Source organism: Marmota flaviventris, chromosome 3, assembly GCF_047511675.1.
Source record: "Marmota flaviventris isolate mMarFla1 chromosome 3, mMarFla1.hap1, whole genome shotgun sequence".
NCBI lineage: Eukaryota > Metazoa > Chordata > Mammalia > Rodentia > Sciuridae > Marmota > Marmota flaviventris.
Window position 1 is genome coordinate 97,132,198 of NC_092500.1, and position 25,265 is coordinate 97,157,462.

The following is a 25,265-nucleotide window of genomic DNA, read 5'->3' on the forward strand; positions in this document are numbered from 1 at the left end:
ACCAGCATGCACCACCATGCCTGGTCAATTTATGAATTGTTAATGTGAATATGTCTAAAAACAGAATTCCAAAATACATATGCAAAAACTGACAACAGGGCTGAGCACTGTGGTGCAGGCCTATAATCTCAGTGGCTCGGAAGGCTGAGGCAGGAGGATAGCCAGGCCCTAAGTAACTCAGTAAGACCCTGCCTCTAAACAAAATATTTAAAAAAGGGCTTGGGGGCTGGGGTTGTGGCTCAGTGGTAGAGCACTTGCCTAGTACATGTGAGGTATGTGTTCAATCCTCAGCACCACATAAAAATAAATAAATAAAGGTATGTGTCCATCTACAACTAAAAAAATTAAAAAATAATTAAAAAAAAAGGCTGGGATGTGGCTCAGTAGTTAAGTGCCCTGGGTCCAATCCCTGGTACGAATGAATGAATGAATGAATAAATAAATAAATAAATATCTGACAATAGGCAAATTTGCACTCATAACTGGATATTTTTATACCTGTCTTTCAGTAAGTGATAAAATCAGTCAATAAAAATACAAAATATGGGGCTGGGATTGTGGCTCAGAGGTAGAGTGCTTACCTAGCATGTGTGAGGCACTGGATTTGATCCTCAGCACCACATAAAGTAAAATAAAGACACTGTGTCCCTGTGTCCACCTGTAACTAAATACTAAAAAAAATACAAAATATAAATACTATCAACTGTACCTTGACCTGACATTTATAGAACACTATACAAAACAACTGCAGAACACACTCTCTTCAAGTGTACATTATTCACCTAATTTAAAAAAATCTGTTTTATTGAATAAGTGAACATTTAAATATGTAGGTAGAAGACAAGGCATGCAGAATTTAAAGTAACAATACATGGCTGTACTGACTAGCTCATAGCTAAAGAAATAAGACTAGAAGTTGAAACTGATGCTAGTGACTCATGATCATTTTGATGTCTATATTTAAAAACACTTTAAGTTCTTAGAACTTTAGTTCTCCAAAAGAGCTATGCAGAGAAGAACAGAAGCTAATGAGCAAACAGAAAAGTACATTACATGGTTGGGCGGGGGGGGGACTGGGTCATGACGCTAAAGGAAGGTAGAATTAGTAAGTAAAGTGGATGTTCAATATGGAAAAGAGGAGGACATGAACTAAGAAAATCATTAGGCATGAAAAGAGAACACTAATTGTCCTCCAAAGAAGCAAATATCAATAAAACAACAAATATGAGGCAGAAAGGATGCAGGAAAAAACAGCATGTGGTAGCCATGCAGTAAATTTGGAAGTAGAGATTTATAAAACAGAAAGCATAGTAGCCTGGAGGAGCAATGGAGTCAAATGAAAATATTTTACTTTTCTGTTTTAAATATGGAATGATTTGTATATCTGAACAAAAGTAGTTCACTAAGCTAGATGCTAGAGAAAAAGCAAATACAGACGCAACATCCCAGGAAATAGAAGAATAAAACAGAAGTATTAAATATCAGAGAAAGGCACAGAAACCTCTGACATTTAACGAAAGAAACAGTAATGAGGCAGGCAAAGAGATTTACTAGAGTGAGGAAAAAAGTGAACCAGCTCACTGGTTTAAAGTGACCATTCACCTGGTACTTCCCTCTTTTCTGAGTAAGGCTAACACTGTACTGGTTAATAGCCATACTTCAAAGATTAAATGAAGAGTTATAACACAAAAAAATAAATCTACAAGGTAATCAGGAATAATTTTTTAATTAATTATAGTATTTGAGAGAAAATAGTCTTAGGATCAACCTGGGCTTAGAAGTTACTTTTAAGCCATGGCTCTGATTAAGATCCATTCTCTAAGCCCCTACTTGGTATACCTTTTTCCAATTCAGCGATAAGGTCTGACAGCTAGTAGAGGCAGATGTCTGATGAATGCAAAGATTTTGCACCTTTATTTGTCTGCATGACAGAAGTGTAATTGAGAAGACTGTGAGGAAATTGATCATTTGAAATCTCACTCCCTCATGTACTCTTTTTTGTTCTTTGTAGTGCCAGGGTTTGAACCCAAGCCTTGCACGTGCTAGGCAAGAGCTCTACCATAGAGCTACATCCCTAGTCTGCATGCTCTTTTCCCCTTTCTCATCATTTCATTCTCCCCCAGCTACAATCTCAAGTACTAATTCTTAGTATTTCATATGACTTAAGATCCTTCATGGTGGTTCCATGAAATTTTGTTCTACCAAGAAAAGACAGGTTCTTTTTAATTATTAAAGTCTATTTCACATGTGTCATGTCCTTCACCACACTCAGATTGCCCAACAATGCTGCTTAATATCATTTAAACATCTACACTCAATGTGCTTGATTTACTTTGTTGGTAACAGTCCCTTCCTTAGGCAGTAAGACAATCCCTTATGTTGATTCAAGGTCACTGACAAAAATGATAAGTCAGTTACAAAGAATTTCATATGCATATGTATGTATGCATATATTCATCCAAAAATTAACAGAATAATTTTCATTTTTACATAAAATATCAACAATATCGTCTTTCTCTTGAAAATATTTCATTTCTTTAGAATGACAAACTACAGTGGCTTCACTAAAAAATGAGTGGGTAAATTTTAAGAAATCTATAACACCTTAGAATCTTACTAGCTTACATCAAACTGACATTTTGCGTTTGTGTTTTGTCATAGCTATTTATTGCCACTTTCTAATTTTCTAATCCTTCATTTCCTATTAAATGCTTTACACATCAAAATAAATTGCTAAATTCAGAGATTGCCATGAAAAAGAAAAATCCTTTTGACTTAAACGAGAGAGGAACAGACATTTGGATTATAAAGTCTAAATTATACTCCAGGGTATTTATGCAAAAGGGTTAAAACCAAAGAAAGAATCTGCTTGCTTATTAAAAATGCAAACATTACCTCAGTCATACAAATAGCCCCAAACTCCCCAGCCACTGCCTCTGCAGATCACCCACCAGCATTACCATTACATCATGTGACATTATGGAACAATAGTGAACTTTGTGTAACATTTGAATATATTGTTTTGAAAGAATAAACTGTCATTAAGTTGAATAAAAGCTTTCTGAAATCAAACCTGGGGGGTACAGCCTTCACTGTGTGGCCCTTTTTACTACTTTGAGAAATAGCCTCATCCTGAAAGCAGTAAAGGGGGGAAAAAAGAGATCAGAGTATAAAGGCGACAGTGATGAGTGGCCCTAGCAGCCTCCTAGTAGACAGAGGGCAGGGTTTTAAATTACCAGGCAGAACAATGTCTAAGCAGGAGGCTCTGCAACAAATATGCTGTACCTTAAAACTCAGAACAACATCACTTTCACCACACTATTTCCTCTCATAGCCTAGAGAGTTAAATGATAGGCTTTGCTAAAACTGGAAACTGAGTCATATCCTATATACAAAATAGTTGAAACTAGGTGTCCTGATGCCATCTTAAGATGGGCTATCACTATAGCTACATGACTTTAGGCTATGTAAACTAAGTCAATCTATAAAATGGAAAAAATGGTAACTATCACAAAAGTATTGAGGGCATTTTCAGCTATTATTATCATAACTGTATTTATTTATTTCTACCCATTTTCTTTTCCCTTTGCTTATATTTTCTAATCATGGTCCAAAAGGTTTCTTCTTCCCAAGTGAAAGATGAGTATTACTGTAAATGCACACTGGCTTATTTCTGCCTGTAGTCTGGTCACAGTCACATGTTGCCATTTCTAGAATCCCACCATTCTCAAACAATTTCTTTTTTTTTTTTTCTTCCTGTATTGGAATTGAACCCAGGGGGTGCTTTACCACAGAGCTACATCCTACATCCCCAGCCCTTTTTATCTTGAAACAGGGTCTCACTAAATTGCCCAAGCTGGCCTGGAACTTGCGATTTTCCTGCCTCCGGCTCCCCGTTGCTGGGATTGTAGGTTTGCACCTATGCCTGGTTCATCAAGTGATTTCTCTACCTTCCTTAGGCAAACACCAGAAAACCTCTTAACAGTCACCTGTGCCTCACTATTTTCAACCACTGAGCCACATCCCCAGCCCTGTTTATATTTTATTTAGAGACAGGGTCTCGGTAAATTGCTTAGGGGCTTGCTAAATTGCTGAGGCTGGCTTTGAACTTGCAATCCTGCCTCAGCCTCCCAAACCACTGGAATTACAGGTGTGTGCCATCAACATTTCTTAATAACAAAGGCTCAAAGCAGTAAGAAAACAATACAAGGGCAATATAATTAGTTGATGGCAAAATCCCAATTAAAACCCAACTATCAATGCAACCAAGTTCAGTTGCATAGCATTGTGTTACATTAACCATATCACATTAATTATTAACATTTATGGTTGATGATGTTAATGATGATTTTTAAATCTGAGGTTAGCTTCACTATTAAGTGGTATTTGGCATTAACCAAATCTTCTAGATACTTTCCTTATTAATCAGTTTATTATCATAAAGTATTGATTATTTCAAATGATGAAAAAACTAACCCCAGAAAATTATTTAGTATATCTCAAAGTTCTGTTTGTTTTGAGTAGTTTCCTAAAGTGAAGACAAGAATTGATCACATAATTGGGCTGGGGTTGTGGCTCAGTGAAAGAGTGCTTGCCTAGCACATGTGAGGCACTGGGTTTGATTCTCAACACCACATAAAAAATAAATAAATAAATATAAAGGCATTGTGTCCACCTACAACTAACAAATATTTTTTTTTTAATTGGTCATATAAGGTCCCACCTAGGACTAGAAGAAATTGGGAGGTGAGAGGATGGAGATGGGGAATGAAAGGAAGATGGGGAATGAAAAATTTGTGGCTATAGATAGTACTCTGTGCAATTCCAGAAGGGATGGATTAGAGAATACAGCTCTTAATTTTCTAAAGTAAAAGCTAGGTCAAAGTACATTCTACCATCATGTATATCTAAAAAAGAACAAACAAAAAAAGATAAAGGTTATGTCTTTTAATCTGTCTGAACAAGTACAGATGCAAATTTCATTAATGTTCGTTTCTTTGGAGACTCATGTTCCTCAAAATAATAAAAACTAATAAGATGGATAATAGGATATCAAAATCTAACTCTGAGGCCACTGTAAAGCAGATGAAACTCTGGGAAGATGATATATGGATAATTAAATAGCACATTTTTCTTAAGTACAGTATGGGACAGTGCGATTAATATAGGATTTGATATCAGTGAAGAAGATTCAAGTTCAATCTCTGCTTGCCAGCTGTCTGATCTTGCACAAATTATTCAAATAATTAAATAGATTTTAATTCAATGTTAATTCAAGAATTAAATGGATCTTATGGGGGGAACATTTTAATACAAACAGTTTTATATAAGTGTATGTTTTATATTATATGATACCAGGTTGTTATGACCTGGGTCTCCTTTCCAAAACTCATGCTGAAACTTAATCCCCAAAATTATATTCTAATGGATTGGGAGGTGGGGCATTTGGGAAGGGATTAGGATTAAATGAGGTCATGAGGATGGGAACCTAAGACTGCATTAATGCCTTTGTTACAAAAGGAAGAGGGAGCAAGCTATGTGATATCCTTCACCATGTCATGACCTAACATATAAGTCCTCACTAGATGCCACACAGGTAGCAGTGTCAAGCTCTTGGATTTCCAGAACTGTAAGGTAAATAAATCCTTTATAAATTACCCAGTCTGGCTGTGAACTGTGGCACAAGCCTATAATCCCCGCTACTCTGGAGGCTGAGGCAGGAGGATCACAAATTCAAGGACAGTGTGGACAACATACCAAGACCTTGTCTCAAAATATAAAATAAAAAGGGCAAGAAGTATAGCTCATTGATAAGAGTGCCACTGGGTTCAATTCCAAGTACTGAAAAAGTAAACAACTAAATTACCCAGTCTTCAGTATTAAGTTATAGCAACAGAAAACTAAGGTGCAGGTTAAATAAACTGGGCCTTACAATTCATTGTTTTCTCATTTGGTGATGGACATGGGATTGAGGGGAGGAGGATGCCTGGGGAACTATAGCATAAATACTGTTCACTTAACAGAAAAATCATTTCTAGCACTTAATGCAGATATAAAAACAATAAAGTTATGGCCTTCATATGACCTCAAAATACGCTTATCAAGTGGGTGCTCTTGCCTCTCATAAATACATTCTGATGCAAAACACTTGCCAGAATTAATTACAAATGCATCAGTGGTTGTAAAAGTTTTTTTGTGGGTCTAAACTAATCAAGCCATAGCCTAGATCACAAATAAGAATTAAAATCTTTTCAGGGAAATACAATAGGGAAGGGCCAACTCCAACACTATTCATTCATTACTCAGTCCCTACTGAACATTAGGCTCTATTTCAAGTGTTGGGGATTCAATTTTAAGACAGAAAGTTTCTGCCATAATGGAGTTCATATTACAGCAGAAAAACAGAGTAAACAAATTTATAATAGAGGTCAATGACTGAATGCTACAGAAAAAAAAAAAAAAAACAAGCAGAGAAAAGGGCTATAATTTGAAATAGGGTAACCAAGGAAGGCTTCATGGAGAAGATGCCATTTACGGAAAAACCCAGGGAGAGAATAATGGAGCCATATAAACCTCTCTGGCAAGTTCAATGAGACAAAATGCAACCCCTTACCTTTCAAAAGGGGCTGGAAAGTTGGAATCTCTTGTAACTTGATGACATCAGGATCATTGCTGACATTCCGTGAGGCCTGAGAGCCCTGAGCTACAACCACAATATCATCCATCTTGGCTCTATGCTTAGCTGGAGAAGGAGTCACTGAAAATAAAGTTACACTGCTCAGGAACTGCATAGTAGCACTCTGCTTCACCACAGCTGTTTTCAATGTAACAATTAGAAAGTATTTTTACATCATAAAATCTAGATTTTTTTTTTTTTTTTTTAGGTAGGAGGATGAATTCTCAGAGAACCTCTATTTTCTGTGGTATTAAAAAAATCCAAACATTACGAGAATATGACATGTATGAACTTTCACAACTAAACATTTTATTATTCAGTACACTAAAGTATAGGCAGGTTGTGTTTTAAACTTTTCCTTTGATTCCCCTGATCCTTCTGACATATGTCCCTATTTTACAAATGAGGAAATGAGTGTACAAAATTTGGCTGTGATTTGACCAAGGTCAATACTAGGAAAAGTTAGAAAAGAAACTGGAAATGCATGAGTTGTTGGTGCAAATAGGGTTGCAAAGCTATCTACCTTATCACAGCCCGCCAGGTGTGTTTATAATAGTCTAGTCATGGGGAAAACCCCTGGTCTCAACTCAGATGATAGATCTATTCTTGAAACTCCAGGCCCTTTACCTCTGTTACAGCATTACTCCATGGACAGAAACAATCAACAGGTCTATTCTAGGCTGAAGCAAAATTCAGAAGTTTGGAGAACCGCTACAGAGGCAGGTCAATTTCAGGATCCTTAGGAAAATGTAATCCATTTGGAGGAAAGAAATTCAAACCAAGAAAGAAATTCCCAAACCAAGACCTGCCCCCCAAACATCTTCCTGGTTAGGGCAAGAATGAATTCTTGAAGTATGTTACATTCTAGAAGGTAGTATTCTCAGGTTTATCATGGCCATGTCTCAAAGGTGCATCCAGGGGATGTTACTGAACTGCTTTGCATTCTGGAAGTTGGTCTCCTGATTCTTGGCATTCACTCTTTTAGAAAAACCTCTGTGGGGCTGGGGCTATGGCTCAGTAGTAGCGCACTTGCCTGGCATGTGTGAGGCACTGGGTTTGATTCTCAGCACCACATATAAATAAAATAAAGGTCTATCAACAACTTAAAAAAAAAAGAAATCTTTGCTACTTTTATTCCTTTTCAAGAAAAATTTCTTAATCACTTTTGGCAAATCACCTAACATTTTATAAAAGCAACGACAAAAATCTTTCCCATTACAAGTGTGATTCCTCCTTCCCCAGACTCCAGTGGAGAAATACCTTCTTCACAACATTCTAACTGGCCTCTATTATCTTATCCTTAAAATGAAGGTACTGTAAAGATTAAAAAATAAACATATGTAAAGCACTTGAGGGAATAGGCAAATTCTAACATCAGGAATGAACCTATGATGTTAGTTCATGGGTGAACAATGAAATTAAAAATGCCACCCCCCTTTCCCCAAACTGCTTCTGACCTGAGGGGCAAGAAATTGAGAGGCAGCCATTATTACTATGTTTGTTATAACATATGATATTCTGAGCCTTCCAAGGAAAGAATGTTAACAAGCTAGTTGATGTTGCTCACCTTTAAAAGCTGTTCCAACATAACCCCCCCAGAACTCAGGTCTGAACTAATCCTGAAGGACATCCTTCAGAGTGAATAATCCCTAGATCTGTTAGCTTCTACTTTTCAGAATGATAAATTCTACCAGGAAAAGAGCAATTCTAAAACCAGGACACTTTATAGGTCCCAGAGTTAATTCGGATTAGCAGGCCTGCAGCTTATTCAGAGCATTCCTAGCAGTCCCAGGATTTGTGGAGAACAAAAAAACAAAACCAAAAAAAGGGAGGGTGGGAATGTTCCTCAATTAAACACCATTTTTTTTTTTTTTTGAGCACTCACTATATTCTCAGCATAGTAATTTTCCCATTCCTACCTCAAACTAAAAAAATATGGACAGGAGGAGAATAGAAGAGTTTGCCATTTGACCAACTTCTATACTATCAGAAAAGAAGCCAAGACACCTGAGGGGAAAAGGCAGTTTCTGGAAACCTTTACATCCAAAGATTCAGGGAGTCTGTACAGCTATCGCACATCTTTTCTAAAAAGAACCCGCTAAAACCTGTTTTTAAGAAAGCCTGTTTTGGAGGTCCTGTTTATGATCCATCCATTGTGTGAACCGAATCTCAGTATCTCAGTCGCCAATACTAGAGCCAAAAATCAATCAGGTAGTTGTTAAAAGATTACACTGCAGCTGAAGAAACGGCTGTTTTTAAAATTAATAATGGGCCTCGGCGCCTGCGTTGGCTTAGGGGAAATCAAGGCTAGGACAGACGGTTACTTTTCTTTTTTTTTTTTTTTTTTTAAGGAAGCATGGTGAAGGCTTTCTGTGCGCTGCCGCCGGCCGTCCTGGGAGGCAGCCTGCTCGCGAGCAGACCAGCCGGCTGGAGGAGAGCAGGAAGTTAGGGCACCGACCTGAGGAGTTCAGATCGTTGGGTCGGCTCTCGGCCTCGGAGCTCTGCTCACTGCCCATGGTGCCAGCAGCGGTGGCAGCGGAAGAACGGCGGGCGGGGCAGTGACCGCTCCGGCGACAGGGCAGGGACTGGGGACCGGGACGGGGACGCTAGACAGTGTGGGCGCCGCGGTGAGGCCGGAAAGATGCGCCCAGTCCGCGCAGGGACCGGGGCGGCCGGGATAAGGGGCCCTATTTGGGGGACAGACGTGCGAAGAGGCGCGGCGCGGATACCCGCTGCTCGCCCTCTTTCCTTCCGAGAGCCCTAAATGAAGAGGCGGGGGACACCAGCATTGCCGCGTCTGCGACCGGCGGGCGGCGCCGCTTTCACTCACTGGCTCGAACCCCGCAGCTCGCTCCTTCCGGGACGCGGATTGGCGGCTCCAGCGACTCGAGGCCTTCAGTTCCGGGTTATGAGGCGCTCCCACCGCACCCCACCCCACTGCCAAAGGGAGGGAAGAGGAAATCAGCTCCCTGGCCTAGAATGGTGCCTCCTTAAAGGGCCCGGCCACCTCTAAGAGCCTGACCGCCTCAAAGCTAGAACTGGCCTAAAAGGGTAAGCCCTTTCTTACTGTAAAGATGCGTCACCTTTAAGCACCACCCACACATTGAGCATTCTCACACCCATATACTAGGACGACTTTACAAAATAGGTATTTTGAAGTCTGTTTTACAAATGGAGAAAGAATGGTGCTACTTAAACCTAGGATGCAAATCCTCAACCGTCCGGATGGAAAGATCCTTTGTAAGCTTTGAAAACTGGGAGTTTGGAAGTGGAAAATCACACACACACAAAAAAAAATATTAAGAGAGCGTGAAGGAAATAACTGGAAATGAGATGAAAATAACAAATTGAAAATGCTGATCACCTAATTAGTGTGAGTGTGCATCTTCAAAGGTCAGTAAATGATCCTACATCATAGGCACTCTCTGGGCGTCTTGACAATTACCAGGTTACTGTGCAACTAGCAACAGGTGAGCAAGGAATTCAAGTAATGCAAAATGGCAGATTTGGCGGTTGGAGGATGTAAACTAGCAATGCAATGCCATCAAGGAGTTGGGTGCCCTAGGATTCTCAGGACTTTGCAACTTATTTTATACTGTTTCCTTCAAGAAATTACAAGCCAATACCTTGAGATTTTATATGTATAAATACTATTTCAGGAATGTCGAATTGACTAAACGATGTTTAAGTCTACTCCACTATATCACAGGTGTGTCCCCTATTTTACCTCATTTAGTTTTAATGAAACTTGATTTTGTAATGTTAAGGACTGTCTGATTTCAGACTTGGTGCTCTTTCCTCTAATTTGTTTGCAATGAGAAAATTGCAAACAAATGTTAAGTTCAGTGTTCTAAGAGAATATGAAGATAGAACTAAAAACTGCCTGAGATCAGAATAGGCTCCTAAGAGGTGGTGAACCTATATTCTTGAGGTTCACATAAGCCTCAAGGAATGAGGGATTAAGAAGGACTCACTAAGCAGGTAAACCATTTCCTCCTGGAGAGCCCTTTGCTAGCCTTCCAGATCTGCCCTCCTTAAGAGTGAGAGAGGAGATAAAAGGGGAGTGGAATAAAGACTCATTCTAGTTCTTGTCCCCTCTCTTCCACATCAAAGTGTGTTTGTTTTGTGTCCCATACTCAACCCATAGTGGCATTATGATGTTGTTTATGCTTCCCTTTGGGTGACTATTTTATTTTAAAAGAGAGGTTCTGTCCCATCTCCTGATGAATGGAGAAATAAAATTGGTACATGCATATAGTGCAATATTATTTGGCCAAAAAAGGGGAGTAAGTGCTAATAAATTCTTCTACATTGATAAGCCTTTTTTCAATCAGCATCATGTTTTCAAGTTTTATCACAGAAGCCCATATATTGGACTGGGGATGTAGCTCAGTGGCAGGGTGCTTGCCTAGCATGTTCTAGATCCTGGGTTCCATCCCCAGCGCTGGAATGGGGGGGGAAAAGCCATATTGCCACATATTGTAATTCCATTTACATGACAGGTCCAGAAGAGGCACTACAGGTATAGAAATAGATCTGTGGTGGCCTAAAGCTGAAAAGGAAGCTGAGGGGGATAAAGGGAGTGATTACTAATGGGATATGGGGGCTTCTTTCTGAAGATGTGGGAAATGTTCTAAAATTTATTGTGATGGTGGTTATACAGCTATTTTAAACACCACCGATATGTACACTTTAAACGGGTGGATTGTGTGTTATGTAAATTTATCTCCATAAAGTTCTATTCAGAAAAAGGATATCTGAAAATGTAATGCCCTTATTGACTAACTCAATATTTACAGGAGGCTGCAATGTGCTGGGGGCTTGTTAGAGTCTAAGATAAGAGATCCAATAAACCCCAGGCCCTGTCCTTAGGAAACTTACATCCTGGTGGCAAGAAAATGAAATGAGTGTTTTTATAAGGATTCTAATGGTGGAACTTTATAGAAGTAGGAAACATTTGGGATTGATGCCTTTTAGCACCCCTAAAATCACTTCCACATGAGTAGCAAGTTGTGTTTGTTATTGTATGTGCGATAATGAACAACTGAACAGTCTTTTCAAGTTAATAAAGTACTTTCATATATATATTAGCCTCATGTGACCTGCCTATAAAGTAGAAACTACTTCCTTAATTTTACAGAGAAGTGATCTAGGTCACACAACTAATTAGTGAAAAAACCAGGACTCAAATTTTCTAAGACTTTTTCAAATTAATAAGTCCCATCCATCGGGTCTCCCAAGCCAGAAATCTGTTTACCTTTACCACTACCCCAACCAGTCACTAAGTCCTGGAAAGCCTGTCTCTTCTATATCTGTACCTTTTGAGGGGCTCATCAATTCTTCCATTTTCTGGAAGACACAAGGACTCTGACCTCACCTCCTTCAGTACATTCTCCATGGTGAGGCAGAGAGAAATTTCCAGAATATTAATTAGTTTTTTCTGATTGAGATTCTCTGTTCCTCTCTGTACATAGGCAATGTTCATGCCAGGTGGACTGACTTTCTAAATAGTCGTGCTTTTTCCATCTGGACTAGTTAGCCTTTTCCTCCCAGTCTAGCTAAGTGAATTTCATCCTAAGGAATGTTAAACCTAAAAAGATTTAACCTAGGTATCCCTTCCTGAAAGGCCTACCTCTGAACTTCCATGGTTAGCAGCTTCCATCATAACATTTATTCTTTCCATAACCACTGGTTTTCTTGTCTGTCTCTACTGAACTACAAACATCTTGAAGGTAGAGCTCATGTCTTATTGTTCTTCAATTTTCCTTGCAGGCACTTAATCATGTTTTCTTTCTTTTTATTTTTTATGTGTTGGAGTTATAGAAGGACAGTATGGCTTTTAAATTTTATTTATTTATTCTAATTTGTTATACATGACAGCAGAATGTATTTCAATTCATAGTACACATATGGAATACAAATTTTTATTTCTCTGGTTGTATACAAAGTAGAGTCACACCATTCCTGGTTCAAAAATGTGTCATTTTGGAGGTATGTCTGGGGGTGGGAGTGAGGGGAATAGTGATTTAGTAACAAACTTCTACAATCTTTGCACATTTTCCATTGTTTGGCAACAAATATATTTTAGTTAAATATTTACTGAGGGGCTGCAGTAGGGGCTCTAGAGGTAGAGCATTGCCTGTCATGTGTGAGGCCCTAGGTTCAATCCTCAGCACCACATATAAATAAATAAATACATGTACCTAGGGTAATGATGTCCATCTCATTCCACCATCTATACCCCCATGCTCCCTTCCTCCCCAACAGCATACCCTTGTTTTATTTTATTTTTATATGGTGCTGAGGATTGAACCCAGTGCCTCAAACGTGCCAGGCAAGCACTCTGCCACTGAGCTAGAGCCCCAGCTCTTAATCATGTTTTCTGAATAAAATACTTTTTAAAAATGCCTTTACATAGATGGGACTTCTAGCTCTCAAGAGAAGAGGATTAATAATCTTCAAGCAATAATGGATATGGTTTCTAGTTTATACACCTGTTTCATATCAGTAAAAATTTTTCCTTAATCATTATTTTTGTCCTTTGTTCACTGTTGTCACTTCAACAATAACAGTTCATTGTATCAAAACACTAATCTGAATTTTTTTAATTTTTGGTACTGGGAATTGAAACAAAGGGTGCTCTACCACTGAGCTATCTCTCTACCCCTTTCTATTTTTCATTTTGAGACAGGGTGTTGCTAAGTGGCGTAGGGCCTCAAAAAACTGTTGAGGCTGGCCTTGAACTTGGGATCCTCCTATCTCAATCTCACCAGTCCCTGAGATTACAGGAGTGCTCCACCATGCCTGGATAATCTGACATTTCTAATGATGGAAAGGTCTACTAGGATGGACTTACACAACAGCCCCAACAACAGAAATAAATGCACAAATGCATCAATCAATCCCTTACTGTATAAGGACAGTAACTTCACTGGAAAATCACTCTGGAGTTTACTTTTCTTTGGTAACTCTTTGAAACCAAAATGTGGCAACATTATTGTAAGTGGAGAGTAGATCATCCTCTGAATACAGCTAGTCCAGTCAGTTTCACAGACTATTGTTGACAAGTTTTCTCTGACAATATACACCTCCTATAGCTATTGGTTAAAACTACGGTGTAGCTGTTGGCTGTATAAGCCTACATTGCATAATGTTTCAGGTTCCATAGCTCTTTCACACCAAAGTAAATATATTGTCAAAGGTTAAACCATTTGGCAGAGTATGTCAGTGGTTCAAAAATATGTCATTTGGGAGCTATATCTGGGGGTGGGAGTGAGGGGAGCAGTGATTTAGTAACAAACTTATGTGCAATCTATGCACATTTTCCATTTTTGGCAACAAGTTAAATATTTACTGAGATATTGCAGTAGTGGCTCAGTGGTAGAGCACTTGCCTGGCATGTGTGAGGCCCTGGGTTGACTCCTCAGCACTACATATAAATAAATAAATAATATAAAAGATCCATTGACAACTAAGAAATATTTTTTAAAAAATTTACTGAGCACCTATTACATACCAGGTACTAAGCTAAGTGTTAGGGATACAATTTTAACTGTAATATGTTGTTTTCAACATCATTATTAGTCACACCTAAAAACAGTAAATCCTGCCGAAAGTCGCATGCTTTCCTCCAGGTTTGCCGGACATATAATATTTAACTCAAGAATTGTCGAATCTAATTGAAGACTCTCCATTATTCAGTTATGGAAATAGGATCCTCATAACTATATTCCAAATAAGATGCACTGTACATTTCCAAACATCAAGAAATTGCTCTCAGTGGTTGTCTCTGGGACGAGGGACTAGGAGATTGGGACAGTGGAGCTGCGAGAGGGGAGCATTTACGTTTGAGTTTTTTTCCTTGTGCTTTGGTGCGCGCTTGGCCTCACAGAGGCGAGAAGGCACAGCTGCAGACCCTCGGGCTGCCTGCAGTCTGGCGCCCACGCCTCCCCCGCAGCGCGCACAGCCCGGGGCAGGCAGGGTGGAGCGAGCTAGGTGAGGATGCCTGAGAACGCGGGCTCATTCCGGGGCTCTGCACTGGGTGCCTGCAGTCTCCGCGGCTAATGGGTACACGGTTCTTGCAGATGCCACTTGGTTGAACGTTGCTGGGAAGCAGCTCCGGGTTGCAGGGCAGGAACGTGCCCTTCCCCCGCGGCAAACTTTCGGTCGTGCAACGGAAGCAGGAACTTGCTAACCACAAAACCCGGCCGGCGGTTGCTGGAGCTGCCGAGCATCCCCCCCAACCCCGCAGTCCTCGCCTAGACCCCCGGCGCGGATTCGCTGGTACTTTATGCGGGCGCATCGGATCTGTCTTTGCTTTCAAAGGGGAACTGGGACCCCCGGGGTCCTCTCGCCACCAGGTAAAGGCGTTTTCGTCCTCCTCTCTCCTCTCTCGACTGGCCCCTAGAAGCTCCTTTCCTAGGGCCGAGTTCCTCCACTCACATCGAGCATCCGAAGATTTTTGTGTCACTGCAGTATCCCAAAGGGGATTGCCAGGCAGGGTCAGAAGCACCTGCCTTAAATGGCACCAGCTCAGCATTGTTATCAGAGGGAGAGGCGGAAGAATAGTTCAGTGAGCAACATACCTTTCTTCAAAGGAAGGGAAATTTCCCCATGTTTCCTTGTATGGTTTATTTCCATTTTCCTACTCTCCTAATCGTACAATTGTAATAATTGTGCATGTGCTTCTGCAGTTCTAAGCATCCTGATAAATTAGAGTATGCTGTGAGTAAAATGATTTCCAATATTTGAAATAGTCATGTACAAATAAATCTTAGTGATCCTAGTAAGCTGGAGTAAAGGCTCATGTACTTTCTCTCTCATTCCTGTAACGTTTCCCCCATCTGCCAGCCGAACAGCTTGATTTCAGACCTTTAAGGCTAAAATAATAATGGGTTAGAAAGTAATCAGTTGGAGTTGTAGCTCAGTGGTAGTGTTTGCCTAGCAAGCACAAGTCCCTGGGTTCTATTCCCAGCACCACAAAAATAAATGGATAATCAAATTTAAGACAAAAAGAGGGAGGAGAGCACAGCTTCATAATTTTTCAGCCTCTTTAATGAGATAAGCTCTTTAGAACTTCTTGCAGTGCAGGTGCTATAAAGATGCTGCATAAAGAGAACCCTCCTGACCCATCTCTCATAGTTCAGGTTTCTTAGCAGGGAAGAGACTATTTAGAATCCAGTTGAAAGTAAGGTATTTGCCTGTCTTTCTCTTGTTTTCTTTGGGATAGAAAACAGGCATGTAGACTGAAGCAGCATAATAAGTAACTAGTGCCAAGATTTTTAACCTGCAGAATCCGTGATACCCAAAGAGTCTGTGAATAGAATTCAGGACATATATGAATTAAGGTGAAAAAATGTGTTATTTCACTAACCTCTAAGTGAAAGGTAGCATTTCCTTCAAGAGGAATATAGGCAAAAGCCACAGTAATAATAACAGTAGCTGTGATTTGCCACCCGTAGGCATCACAGATATTTTCATGTATGTTACTTGTTGCATGTATCTCAAAATATTATTTTTTATATATTTTATTTTCTTGTTGTAGTTGAACACAATACCTATTTTTATTAAATTGTTTAATGTGGTGCTGAGGATCGAACCCAGGGCCTCACATGTGCTAGGTGAGCACTGTACCGCTGAGCTACAACCCAAGCCTCAAAATATAAATTATAGCAGTTATGGGGCTGGATTTGTGGCTCAGCAGTAAAGCATTCGCTTAGCAGCTTCCAGGCCCTGGGTTAGATCCTCAGCACCACATAAAAATAAATAAAAATAAAGGTATTGTGTCCAACTACAACTAAAAATAAAGATTTTTCTTAAATTATGGCAGTTACTAGATGTACCAGTTATTATTTAATTGGTTAATAAAGAAGTACATAGCCGAGCCCTGTGGCTCATGTGAGGCTGAAACAGGAGGATCGAGAGTTCAAAGCCACCCTCAGCAAAAGTAAAGCATTAAGCAACTCAGTAAGACCCTGTGTCTAAAGAAAGTACAAAATAGAGCTAGGGAGGTGGCTCAGTGGTTGAGTGCCCCTGAGTTCAATCCCCAGTAAAAAAAAAAAAAAAAAAAAGTATCAGTAGTAGTGGAAGTACATATATGCCAGACATAGTGACACACACCTGTCATCCCAGCTACTTGGGAGCCTGAGTCAGGAGACTTGTAAGTTCAAAGTCAAGCAGGGCAATTTAGCAAGGCCCTGTGTCCAAAAAAAAAAAAAAAAAGGCTGAGGCAGTGATGCGGTGGTAGAGCCTCCCTGAATTCGGTTCCTAGTACCACACACACAGCAGCACATATATATCACACAATGTCGGGTTTTTTATTCTAACTGCAAGTGGGAATAATAAGGGGATCTATCTCATTAGGATTCTTGTAAGGATTAAAGACATATGTGTAAAGTGCTTAGAATGGAGACTGGCATGTGAGAAACCATGTTACCATTTTATTATATACAGAAATTGAACATAACAGCAAAGGAGGTATTAGACTTGTGTTCTATTCCTATAGACTGATTTTGTTTTTTTAACCTTTCTAAAAGTATATTTATTTTTTAGTTGTAGGTGGACACAATATCTTTATTTCATTTTTATTGGGTGCTGAGGATTGAATCCAGTGCCTCACGTGTGCTAGATGAGCACTCTACAACTGAGCCACAACCCTAGCCCTATTTTTTAACCTTTTTGTATTTTTTTTTTACTAAAGTTTGTACCTCACATGGGTTTACTCTACATGTTTTATAATTCTACCATGTTTTTTAATTAATTGATTTATTTCTCAAGTATTTTTCTAATAGGTTAGACATTTTTCTTTATTGCAAGAACATAAGCATGAAAAAATAGAGATATGAGCAAATGCAGGCTAATTTTTTCCTACATAAATGAGTCTGAAGTATGAAGGGTAATATTTACAGTATTCATTAATTCTACATGGATCATGGAACCTTCTCAGATTTTGTTCCACCATCTTAACGTTTCTTCTGGTTGAGGTGAGAAGTTCTATCGATTTTGATGGATGGCAATGAAATGTGTATCCACCATTGCAATATCATACAAAATAGTTTCACTGCCTTAAAAATCTGCTCTGCTCCACTCATTCATTCCTCTTTTCTTTCTGGTAAGCACTGTCTCTTTAGCTTGGCTTTTCCAGAATGTCACATAGTTGGAATCACATCAGTTCAGACTGGCTGCTTCTTTCACAAGCAATATGATTTGATCATTTCTTTTTGATGCTGAATAATATTCCACTGTATACTTGTATCTCATTTTGTTGATCCATTCACCTATTAATGAACAGTTTGATTGTGTCCAGTTTGGGGAAAATTATGAATAAAGCTACTATAAGCATTCTTGAGCAGGTTTTTGTATGGATACAGTTTTTAACACATTTGGGTAAATATATAATAGGACAATTGCTTAATTGTTTGGTAAAACTATATTTAGCTTTGTAAAAAATTACCTGAGTTTTTCCAAAATGATTATACCATTTTGCATTCTTATAAGCAATGAATAAAAGTTCTTATTGCTCCATATCATTGACAGTATTTGCTATTATCACTTTTTGGATTTTAGACATTCTTATATGTGTGTAGTGGTATCTCATTTGAATTTGCAATTCCCTAATGACACGTGACGTTGAGCACCTTATGCTTATTTGTCATATATGTATCTTTGGTGAGGTCTATGCAAATCTCCTGCCCATTTTTTAGGGTTTTTTTCCCCCTTATTATTGAGTTTTAATTGTTCTTTGTAAATTTTGGATACCAGTCCTTTATCAGATGTTTTTCAAATAGTTTTTCCAAGCATATGTTTGTCTTTTCATTCCTTTAACAATGTCTGTTATATAGAAAAAAGGTTTTAATTTTTTAAATTTATTTTTTAGTTATAGATAGACACAATATCTTCATTTGATTTTTTTATGTGGTGCTGAGGATTGAACCCAGTGCCTCACGCATGTTAGGAAAGCGCTCTACCTCTGATCCATAACCCCAGCCCCAAGGTTTTAATTTTAATGAAACCCAACATTGATTTTTTTTCTTTTATGGATTGTGCTTTTGGTATTGTATCTGAAAACTCATCCTTTAGTCTGAGGTCACAAAGATTTTTCTCTTATGTTATCCTTTCAGAATTTTATGGTTTTGTGTTTTACATTTGAGTTAATGATCCATTTTGAGTTAGTTTTAGTACAAGATATAAGGTTGTGTCAAGAGTTATCTTTTGCACATGGATAGTCAGTGATTCCAGCACCATTTTTGAAAAGACTACCTCATTATCAAGGATAAGTTGCCTGGATTAGTGTTTGTCTATTTCTGGGCTTGCTATTCCATTTCATTGATCTATTTTCCTATTCTTTTTCGAGTACCACATTTTTTTGATTACTATAATTTTTTTTAGTACCAAGGATTGAACTGAGGGTGCTTTACCACTGTACTATATCACCAGTCCTTTTTTGTTTTGAGGTCTTGCTAAGTTGCTGAGGGTCTCACTAAGTTTCTAGGGCTAGCCTCAAACTTGAGCTTCTCCAGCCATAGTCTCCCAAGTTGATGGGATTACAGTGTGCACTACTGTGCTCAGCTACTATAGCTTTATAATAAATATTGAAGTCAGATAGTGTTGGTTCTCCAGTCTTATTGTTCTTCAGTATTGTATTGACTAGTCTTTTTGCACTTCTATGTGAACTTTAAAATCAGTTTGTCGGTATCCACAAACTTTTTTGCTGGGATTTTGATTGAGGATGTGTTGAATCTATAGATCAAGTTGGGAAAAACTGACATCTTAACAGTGTTGAAGCTAGGGATATAGCTCAGTTGGTAGGGTTCAATTCCCAGCACTACAAAAAAAAAATTGCATTATTGGGCTGGGGTTATGGCTCAGCGGTAGAACACTTACCTAGCACGTGCAAGGCCCTGGGTTTGAGCCTCAGAACCACATAAGAATAACTAAAGTTAAAATATTGTGTTCAATTACTTATAAAAAATAAATATTAAAAAAAATAATATAAAATCTTCCTATTCTTGAACACGGACTATCTCTCCATTTACTTAGATCTTCTTTGATTTCTTTCATCAATATTTTATAGAAACATTTTAAAGACTATTTTAAAAAAATTTTTTTTTAGATATTGATGGACCTTTATTTTATTCATTTATTTATATGTGGTGCTGAGAATCGAACCCAGTGCTTCACGCATGCTAGGCAAATGCTTTACCACTGAGCCACCACCCTAGCCCTTAAAGACTATTTTGATAAGTATTTTTCAATGTAACTGGCTTCCTTAGTAATCCTATATATTTCATCTTATGCTTTTTAAAATGTGTATCTCAGGATAGATCCTAACCTTCCTTAAACTATCAAAGGGATTTGTGACCAAAGAAAGGTTAAAAAGAAGCAGTAATTCTGTGCTAAACTATCATTCAGTCAACATTTGTAGTCTGGAAATGTGGGAGTAGGTGAGTGAGTGTATAATAATATTATTTTGTCAGTTTAACGTGTATTTTTCCTGAAAAAATCGGCTTTTCCAATGGAGTTGGCATTATGCATAGTGTAACTTGTATTTTGAGGGGGTGCCAATAAGTCTTTTCCATAAACTTTCCCTCAAATGAACCAGAATATTCCCTCTACTGACCAGATAATCCCTAGATTTAGATTATTAGATTTATCTGCCTCCATTCCAATATATAAAAAGAGGCAACAGTAAGAAAATCTTCCTCTACTTCCTCATTATACAATGAGGTAAAAATAAGTTTTGTTTTTGTTTTTTAGTAGGGCATGTGGCTCATGTCTGCAATCCTAGTAATTCCAGAGGCTGAGGCAGGAGGTTTGCAAGTTTGAGGCCAGTCTGGGCAATTAGACCCTGTCTCAAAATAAAAAACATCAAGGGCTGGTGATGTAACTCAGAGGTAGAGCACCCCTGGGCTTTGTCCTCAGTGCTGCAAAAGAAAATGTGTGTGTGGTGGGGGGATGTTCTTTTGCAGGGCTGCTATAGGATTAAAGAGTGTGATATATGCAAATTGTTTAGAACGTTGCCCCCCATCCAGTAGATGATTTTAAAATCATGTTATTGCTGAGAAAGGAAGTGTGCTCAAACCTGGTATCAATTTTTCTTCAGTAACTAGAAATTTTGTGTTCTCTCTCCTCCTAGTTAGGAGAGGCAAGAAGAATTAGAACTCAGACTTCTATTTATACCTCTTCATTGGTACTATTAGCTTTTAATCATCAACAGGATAGTATTTGTGTTTGTGCTTACTCGTTATTTGCCAAGTTTCTAATGAGTGTTCATCTCAAATATAGTAAGGGTGAAATACACAAAACATACTTGTTTCTGTCTGTCCTTCTATAGGTTGTATGTGGGTCATTTTCATTAATTGAAATATTTTTTCCTTGGTTTGTAAAGGAAACAAAACTGATTGACGACTTTCTATTTTTGTTCTAGAGAGAAGTTCTATCATTTGTGCAAGTTTTCTGAAGCAAACTGAGATCACAGAAAGAGGCATTCTTAACCTTTGAAGACCAAGACTAAAGTGAAATTTAAAATGTTCTTCAGGGAAGAACGAAGCTTGACCTACACTTTGGTGATAATTTGTTTCCTGACTTTACGGCTGTCCACCAGTCAGAATTGCCTCACCAAGAGTCTAGAAGATGTTGTCATTGACATTCAGTCATCTCTTTCTAAGGGAATCAGAGGCAATGAGCCCACATATGCAATAACTCAGGAAGACTGCATTAATTCTTGCTGTTCAACAAAAAACATAACAGGTAAATAACATGGCAACCCTTTATTCCATGTTTTAATAAGCATATGGTAGATGTGACATAAGCATCTGGTAGATGTGACTGAATAATTTTTTTTAATATTTATTTTTTAACTGTAGTTGGACACAATACCTTTATTTTATTTATTTTATGTGGTGCTGAGGATCGAACCCAGAGCCTTGCATGTGCTAGGCGAACACTCTACCACTGAGCCACAATCCCAGCCCTGGAACTGAATAATTTATACTAGTGATTCTCAGTGGGGAAGAAAGGTGGGTGATAAAATCACTGAGGAATTTTCCACAAGTGTGCCTTCCCCTCCTCTAAGCTGTGTTAACTTTACTGATGAATTTGTGTGTACATCCCTCAGGTGATTGGGTAGACAAAAGTTTGAGAATCACTGGTGTTTTATTCTAACAGGCCTTGTTTGGCCTGTTGAAAACAAAAATTGTATTTAAATGCTTAGTTGCCATCATCATGAAGTACTGGGATACAGTGTGATGTTACAAGAATATGTAAACAGAACAAAGGAGTTGAGATGAAAAGTAAAGGTCCTAAGCTCTGGGGGTAGTGGCGTGTGCAGCTTGGGAGGCTGAGACAAGAGGATTGTGAGTTTAAAGCCAGCCTCAGGAACTTAGCGAGACCCTGTGTCAAAATTTATTGATTGATTGATTGGTTGATTGATTGAGAGAGAGAGAATTTTTTTAATATTTATTTTTCAGTTCTCAGCAGATACAACATCTTTGTTTGTATGCGGTGCTGAGGATCCAACCCGGGCCGCACGCATGCCAGGCGTGCGCGCTACCACTTGAGCCACATCCCCAGCCCCCTGTGTCAAAATTTAAAAGAAGGGGCTGGGGTTGTGGCTCAGCGGTAGCGCACTTGCCTGGTGTGTATGAGGCACTGGGTTCGATTTTCAGCACCACATATAAATAAATAAAATAAAGATCTATCAACAACTAAAAACCATATTTAAAAAAAGGGCTGAGGATGTGGTTCAGTGGTTAAGTGCCCCTGGGTTTAATTCCCAGTACAAAAAAAAAAGTCAAAGTCGTAACTCATCCCATTAGATTTAAAATCTAATCAGAATTTGACTTTTAAGTGGAAGCACAAAACCTTCTACTTTATGGGCCTCCCTGAGCTGGCACAACACAGAATGAAGCCACTGACCACTAGGTAATTGCAGCTTCTAGGACTCTGCAGGGGCAGGGAGTTATTTAGGGACCATGCACATGACACAGAAGGAAACTGAGTCTGATATATTTGAACAATGCCTTTATATACTTTAGACTTAACATCTGCAACCTGAAAAGAGAACTACATATCTAAACAGTGGTTGTTTTTCAGTTTTTCTTATATCTTGTCCTAGTTCTCTCAATGAAAAGACAACTACTATTGAGCACCTAATACCTCTCTAAGTGCTGTCGACAAAACAGTGAATAAGATGGACAAGGTCTTGCCATTAAGAAACCTAGAAGAGCTAGTGAATCCTGGACCAGTGCTTCTTGACTTATTAGCCAACCAAAGCATATATTCATTCTTGAATTTTTACTTCCTTTTCTTTCTATAATGATTATAGTATTATAAGGAATATGTATGTAGTCTTTATCCCTGGTTCCTGGCACAGAGCTCCTAAAAACCTTTGGAATTTCCTGAGTGATATGAGCATACATCTTTTGTTATTTATAACCCTTTTAACCATACCTGAATTTGTGCTAATGAAGCTACTCTTGACAGCTCCCTAGATTGCTTCTAGATAAGTGCTAATTTCCAGAAAGGTCACTTCATCAGAATCTTGGAAATTTCAGGCCTCCCACCCCACCCCACCCACCCATCCAGGAAAGGCCTAGAGATTGATTGAATCACATTGGCCAATAATTTAATCATGTAATAAAACCTCCAGGGGCTGGGGTTGTGGCTCCGTGGTGGAGTGCTCGCCTCGCACTGTGAGACCCTGGGTTTGATCCTCAGCACCACATAAAAATAAACAAACAAAATAAAGATATTATGGCCATGTATAATTTTAAAAAATTTAAAAAATAAATAAAATAAAACCTCCATATAGCCCCCTATGTATGATTTGGGGGAGTTTCCAGGTTGGCGAACACATCCATGTGCTAGGAGGGTAGTACACGCCATTTCCATAAAAACAGAGGATACTATACTCGGGACCCTTCCAAACATCATCCTATATGCCTCTATCCAGAGATTTATTTATCTTTCTGTTTAGCATGCACAAGGCCCCCTGGGTTCAATCCTCAACACACCAAAAAAAAAAAAAAATCATTTTTATCTTTTTAACAACTATAATGGTAAATATAGCATTTACCTGAGTAAATACCATGAGCCATACTAGGAAATTATCAAATTTGAAGGGTAGGGTTTTGGCAGCCCCTGAATTTGTACCTAGACAGATGGTCCTGTAATATGGAGGCCCAATGTTTGCTACTGGCTTCTGAAGTTAGGGCAGTCTTGTGGGACTGAGCCCTTAAACCCTGGAGTCTGATGCCAATTCTAGGTATTTGAGTCAGAATTGAATTGAATTATTGGGTATCCAGTTTTGTCAGAGAATTAGAAAACTGGTGTGGATGATACTGTATTCTTGGTGTCAGATCCCCTTCAGGGATCTCTAACTAAGCAGTGTGCTTTTGGATACTGTATATGACAGAATTTTAAATTCTTACTTTTTTTTTAATGTTGATAAAAACATTTATGTGAAATAGAAAGAAACATCACCTGCAAACAGGACTGAATGCTCTCAGTGTGGGTATTTCCTGGCACTGTAGGGAACTGCATTTCTCCTCAATTCTAAGAAATGAGGGTTTGCTGTTTTTATTTTACCAGCACAAGTGCTATTACCACTTACTATAAGCAAAGGACCCCAAATTTTGCAGCTTATGGCTCCTTTATTTTACCTAAGTGCCAAAAAGAATGTACTGCAGATAACACATTTTTGAGAAATGAAAAGCAGAAATCTCTCTTATTCCCTGAATAGTGAAGAGATGATGATAAAACCCTTGCAGAAGCTAAAAATCTTCATTCTCACCTAGAGATCGGGGTTGATCCCTAGCCATTTGCTGGTCTAGAAGAAGTGGTAAAAATGATAAGGGAAATAAGGAAAGCCAGAAGAATGATATTTGTTTGGATATGAGGTGTCATCCAAAAGCTCCTGTTAATGCAAGACTATTCAGAAGTCAAATGATTGGATTATGAGAGCTGTAACCTAATTAGTTCATCCTAGATTGAATGGACAGACTGGGTGTAACTATAGGCAGGTAGGGCTTGGCTGGATGGGACAGATTACTGGGGCTTGCCCTGGGAGGGTTTATCTTCCCTGCAACGGCTTAGCCTTCTCTCTCTGCTTTTTCTCTGCCATGAACCAAGTAGCTTTCTTTGTCCATGCCCTTCTGCCATGACGTTCTGCCTTACTTTGGGCCCAAAGTAATGAAGCTGGCCCACCATGAACAAAAACCCCTGAAACCATGAGCCAAAATAAACTTTTCCTCAACTAAGTTGTCCTTGGTCACAGCAATGAAAAGCTGACTAACATAATACTGATAAAAATAATTCACAGTGAGGTGCTTCAGCACCTACCTGTAGTCCCAGGAGGATTGCTTGAGGCCAGGCATTCCCCAGGGAACCCAGCCTGGGAAACCCAGCAAGATCCTGTTTCCTTAAAAAAATTAATAAATAAAAAGATGGACTTTGTATTCCATGTACTACTTGAATCCTTTGTGGAAAGAGGCATCGTATTTATGATGACTAATTTACTCCACCCTGACTCAGTTTATACATGTCTTGCAATAGAAGAGATACATGACATTATTAGAGTTTGAGCCATTTC

The 25,265-nt window shown here is 38.8% G+C and overlaps 2 protein-coding genes across 5 annotated transcripts in view; one reads left to right on the forward strand and one right to left on the reverse strand.

Annotated features, from left to right (window-relative positions):
* The window catches only part of Borcs5 (BLOC-1 related complex subunit 5), a 97,529-nt gene extending 87,880 nt beyond the window's left edge, over positions 1 to 9,649 (reverse strand). For 2 of the 3 annotated variants that reach the window (XM_027955916.2, XM_071610132.1), the window contains exons 1-2: positions 9,135 to 9,496; positions 6,614 to 6,757 (exon numbers count right to left, since the gene is read on the reverse strand). In XM_027955916.2, coding sequence (XP_027811717.1) covers positions 6,614 to 6,757; positions 9,135 to 9,192 — 202 coding nt within the window. In that variant the 5' untranslated portion in view covers positions 9,193 to 9,496. The other variant, XM_027955917.3, reaches the window with a different exon arrangement.
* A 313-nt stretch (positions 9,650 to 9,962) lies between these two features.
* The window catches only part of Mansc1 (MANSC domain containing 1), a 31,862-nt gene continuing 16,559 nt past the window's right edge, over positions 9,963 to 25,265 (forward strand). The window contains exons 1-2 of one of the 2 annotated variants that reach the window (XM_027955919.2): positions 9,963 to 10,069; positions 21,102 to 21,424. In XM_027955919.2, coding sequence (XP_027811720.2) covers positions 21,202 to 21,424 — 223 coding nt within the window. In that variant the 5' untranslated portion in view covers positions 9,963 to 10,069; positions 21,102 to 21,201. Of the gene's footprint in view, positions 10,070 to 14,744; positions 15,037 to 21,101; positions 21,425 to 25,265 lie in introns of those variants that run through there. The other variant, XM_027955918.2, reaches the window with a different exon arrangement.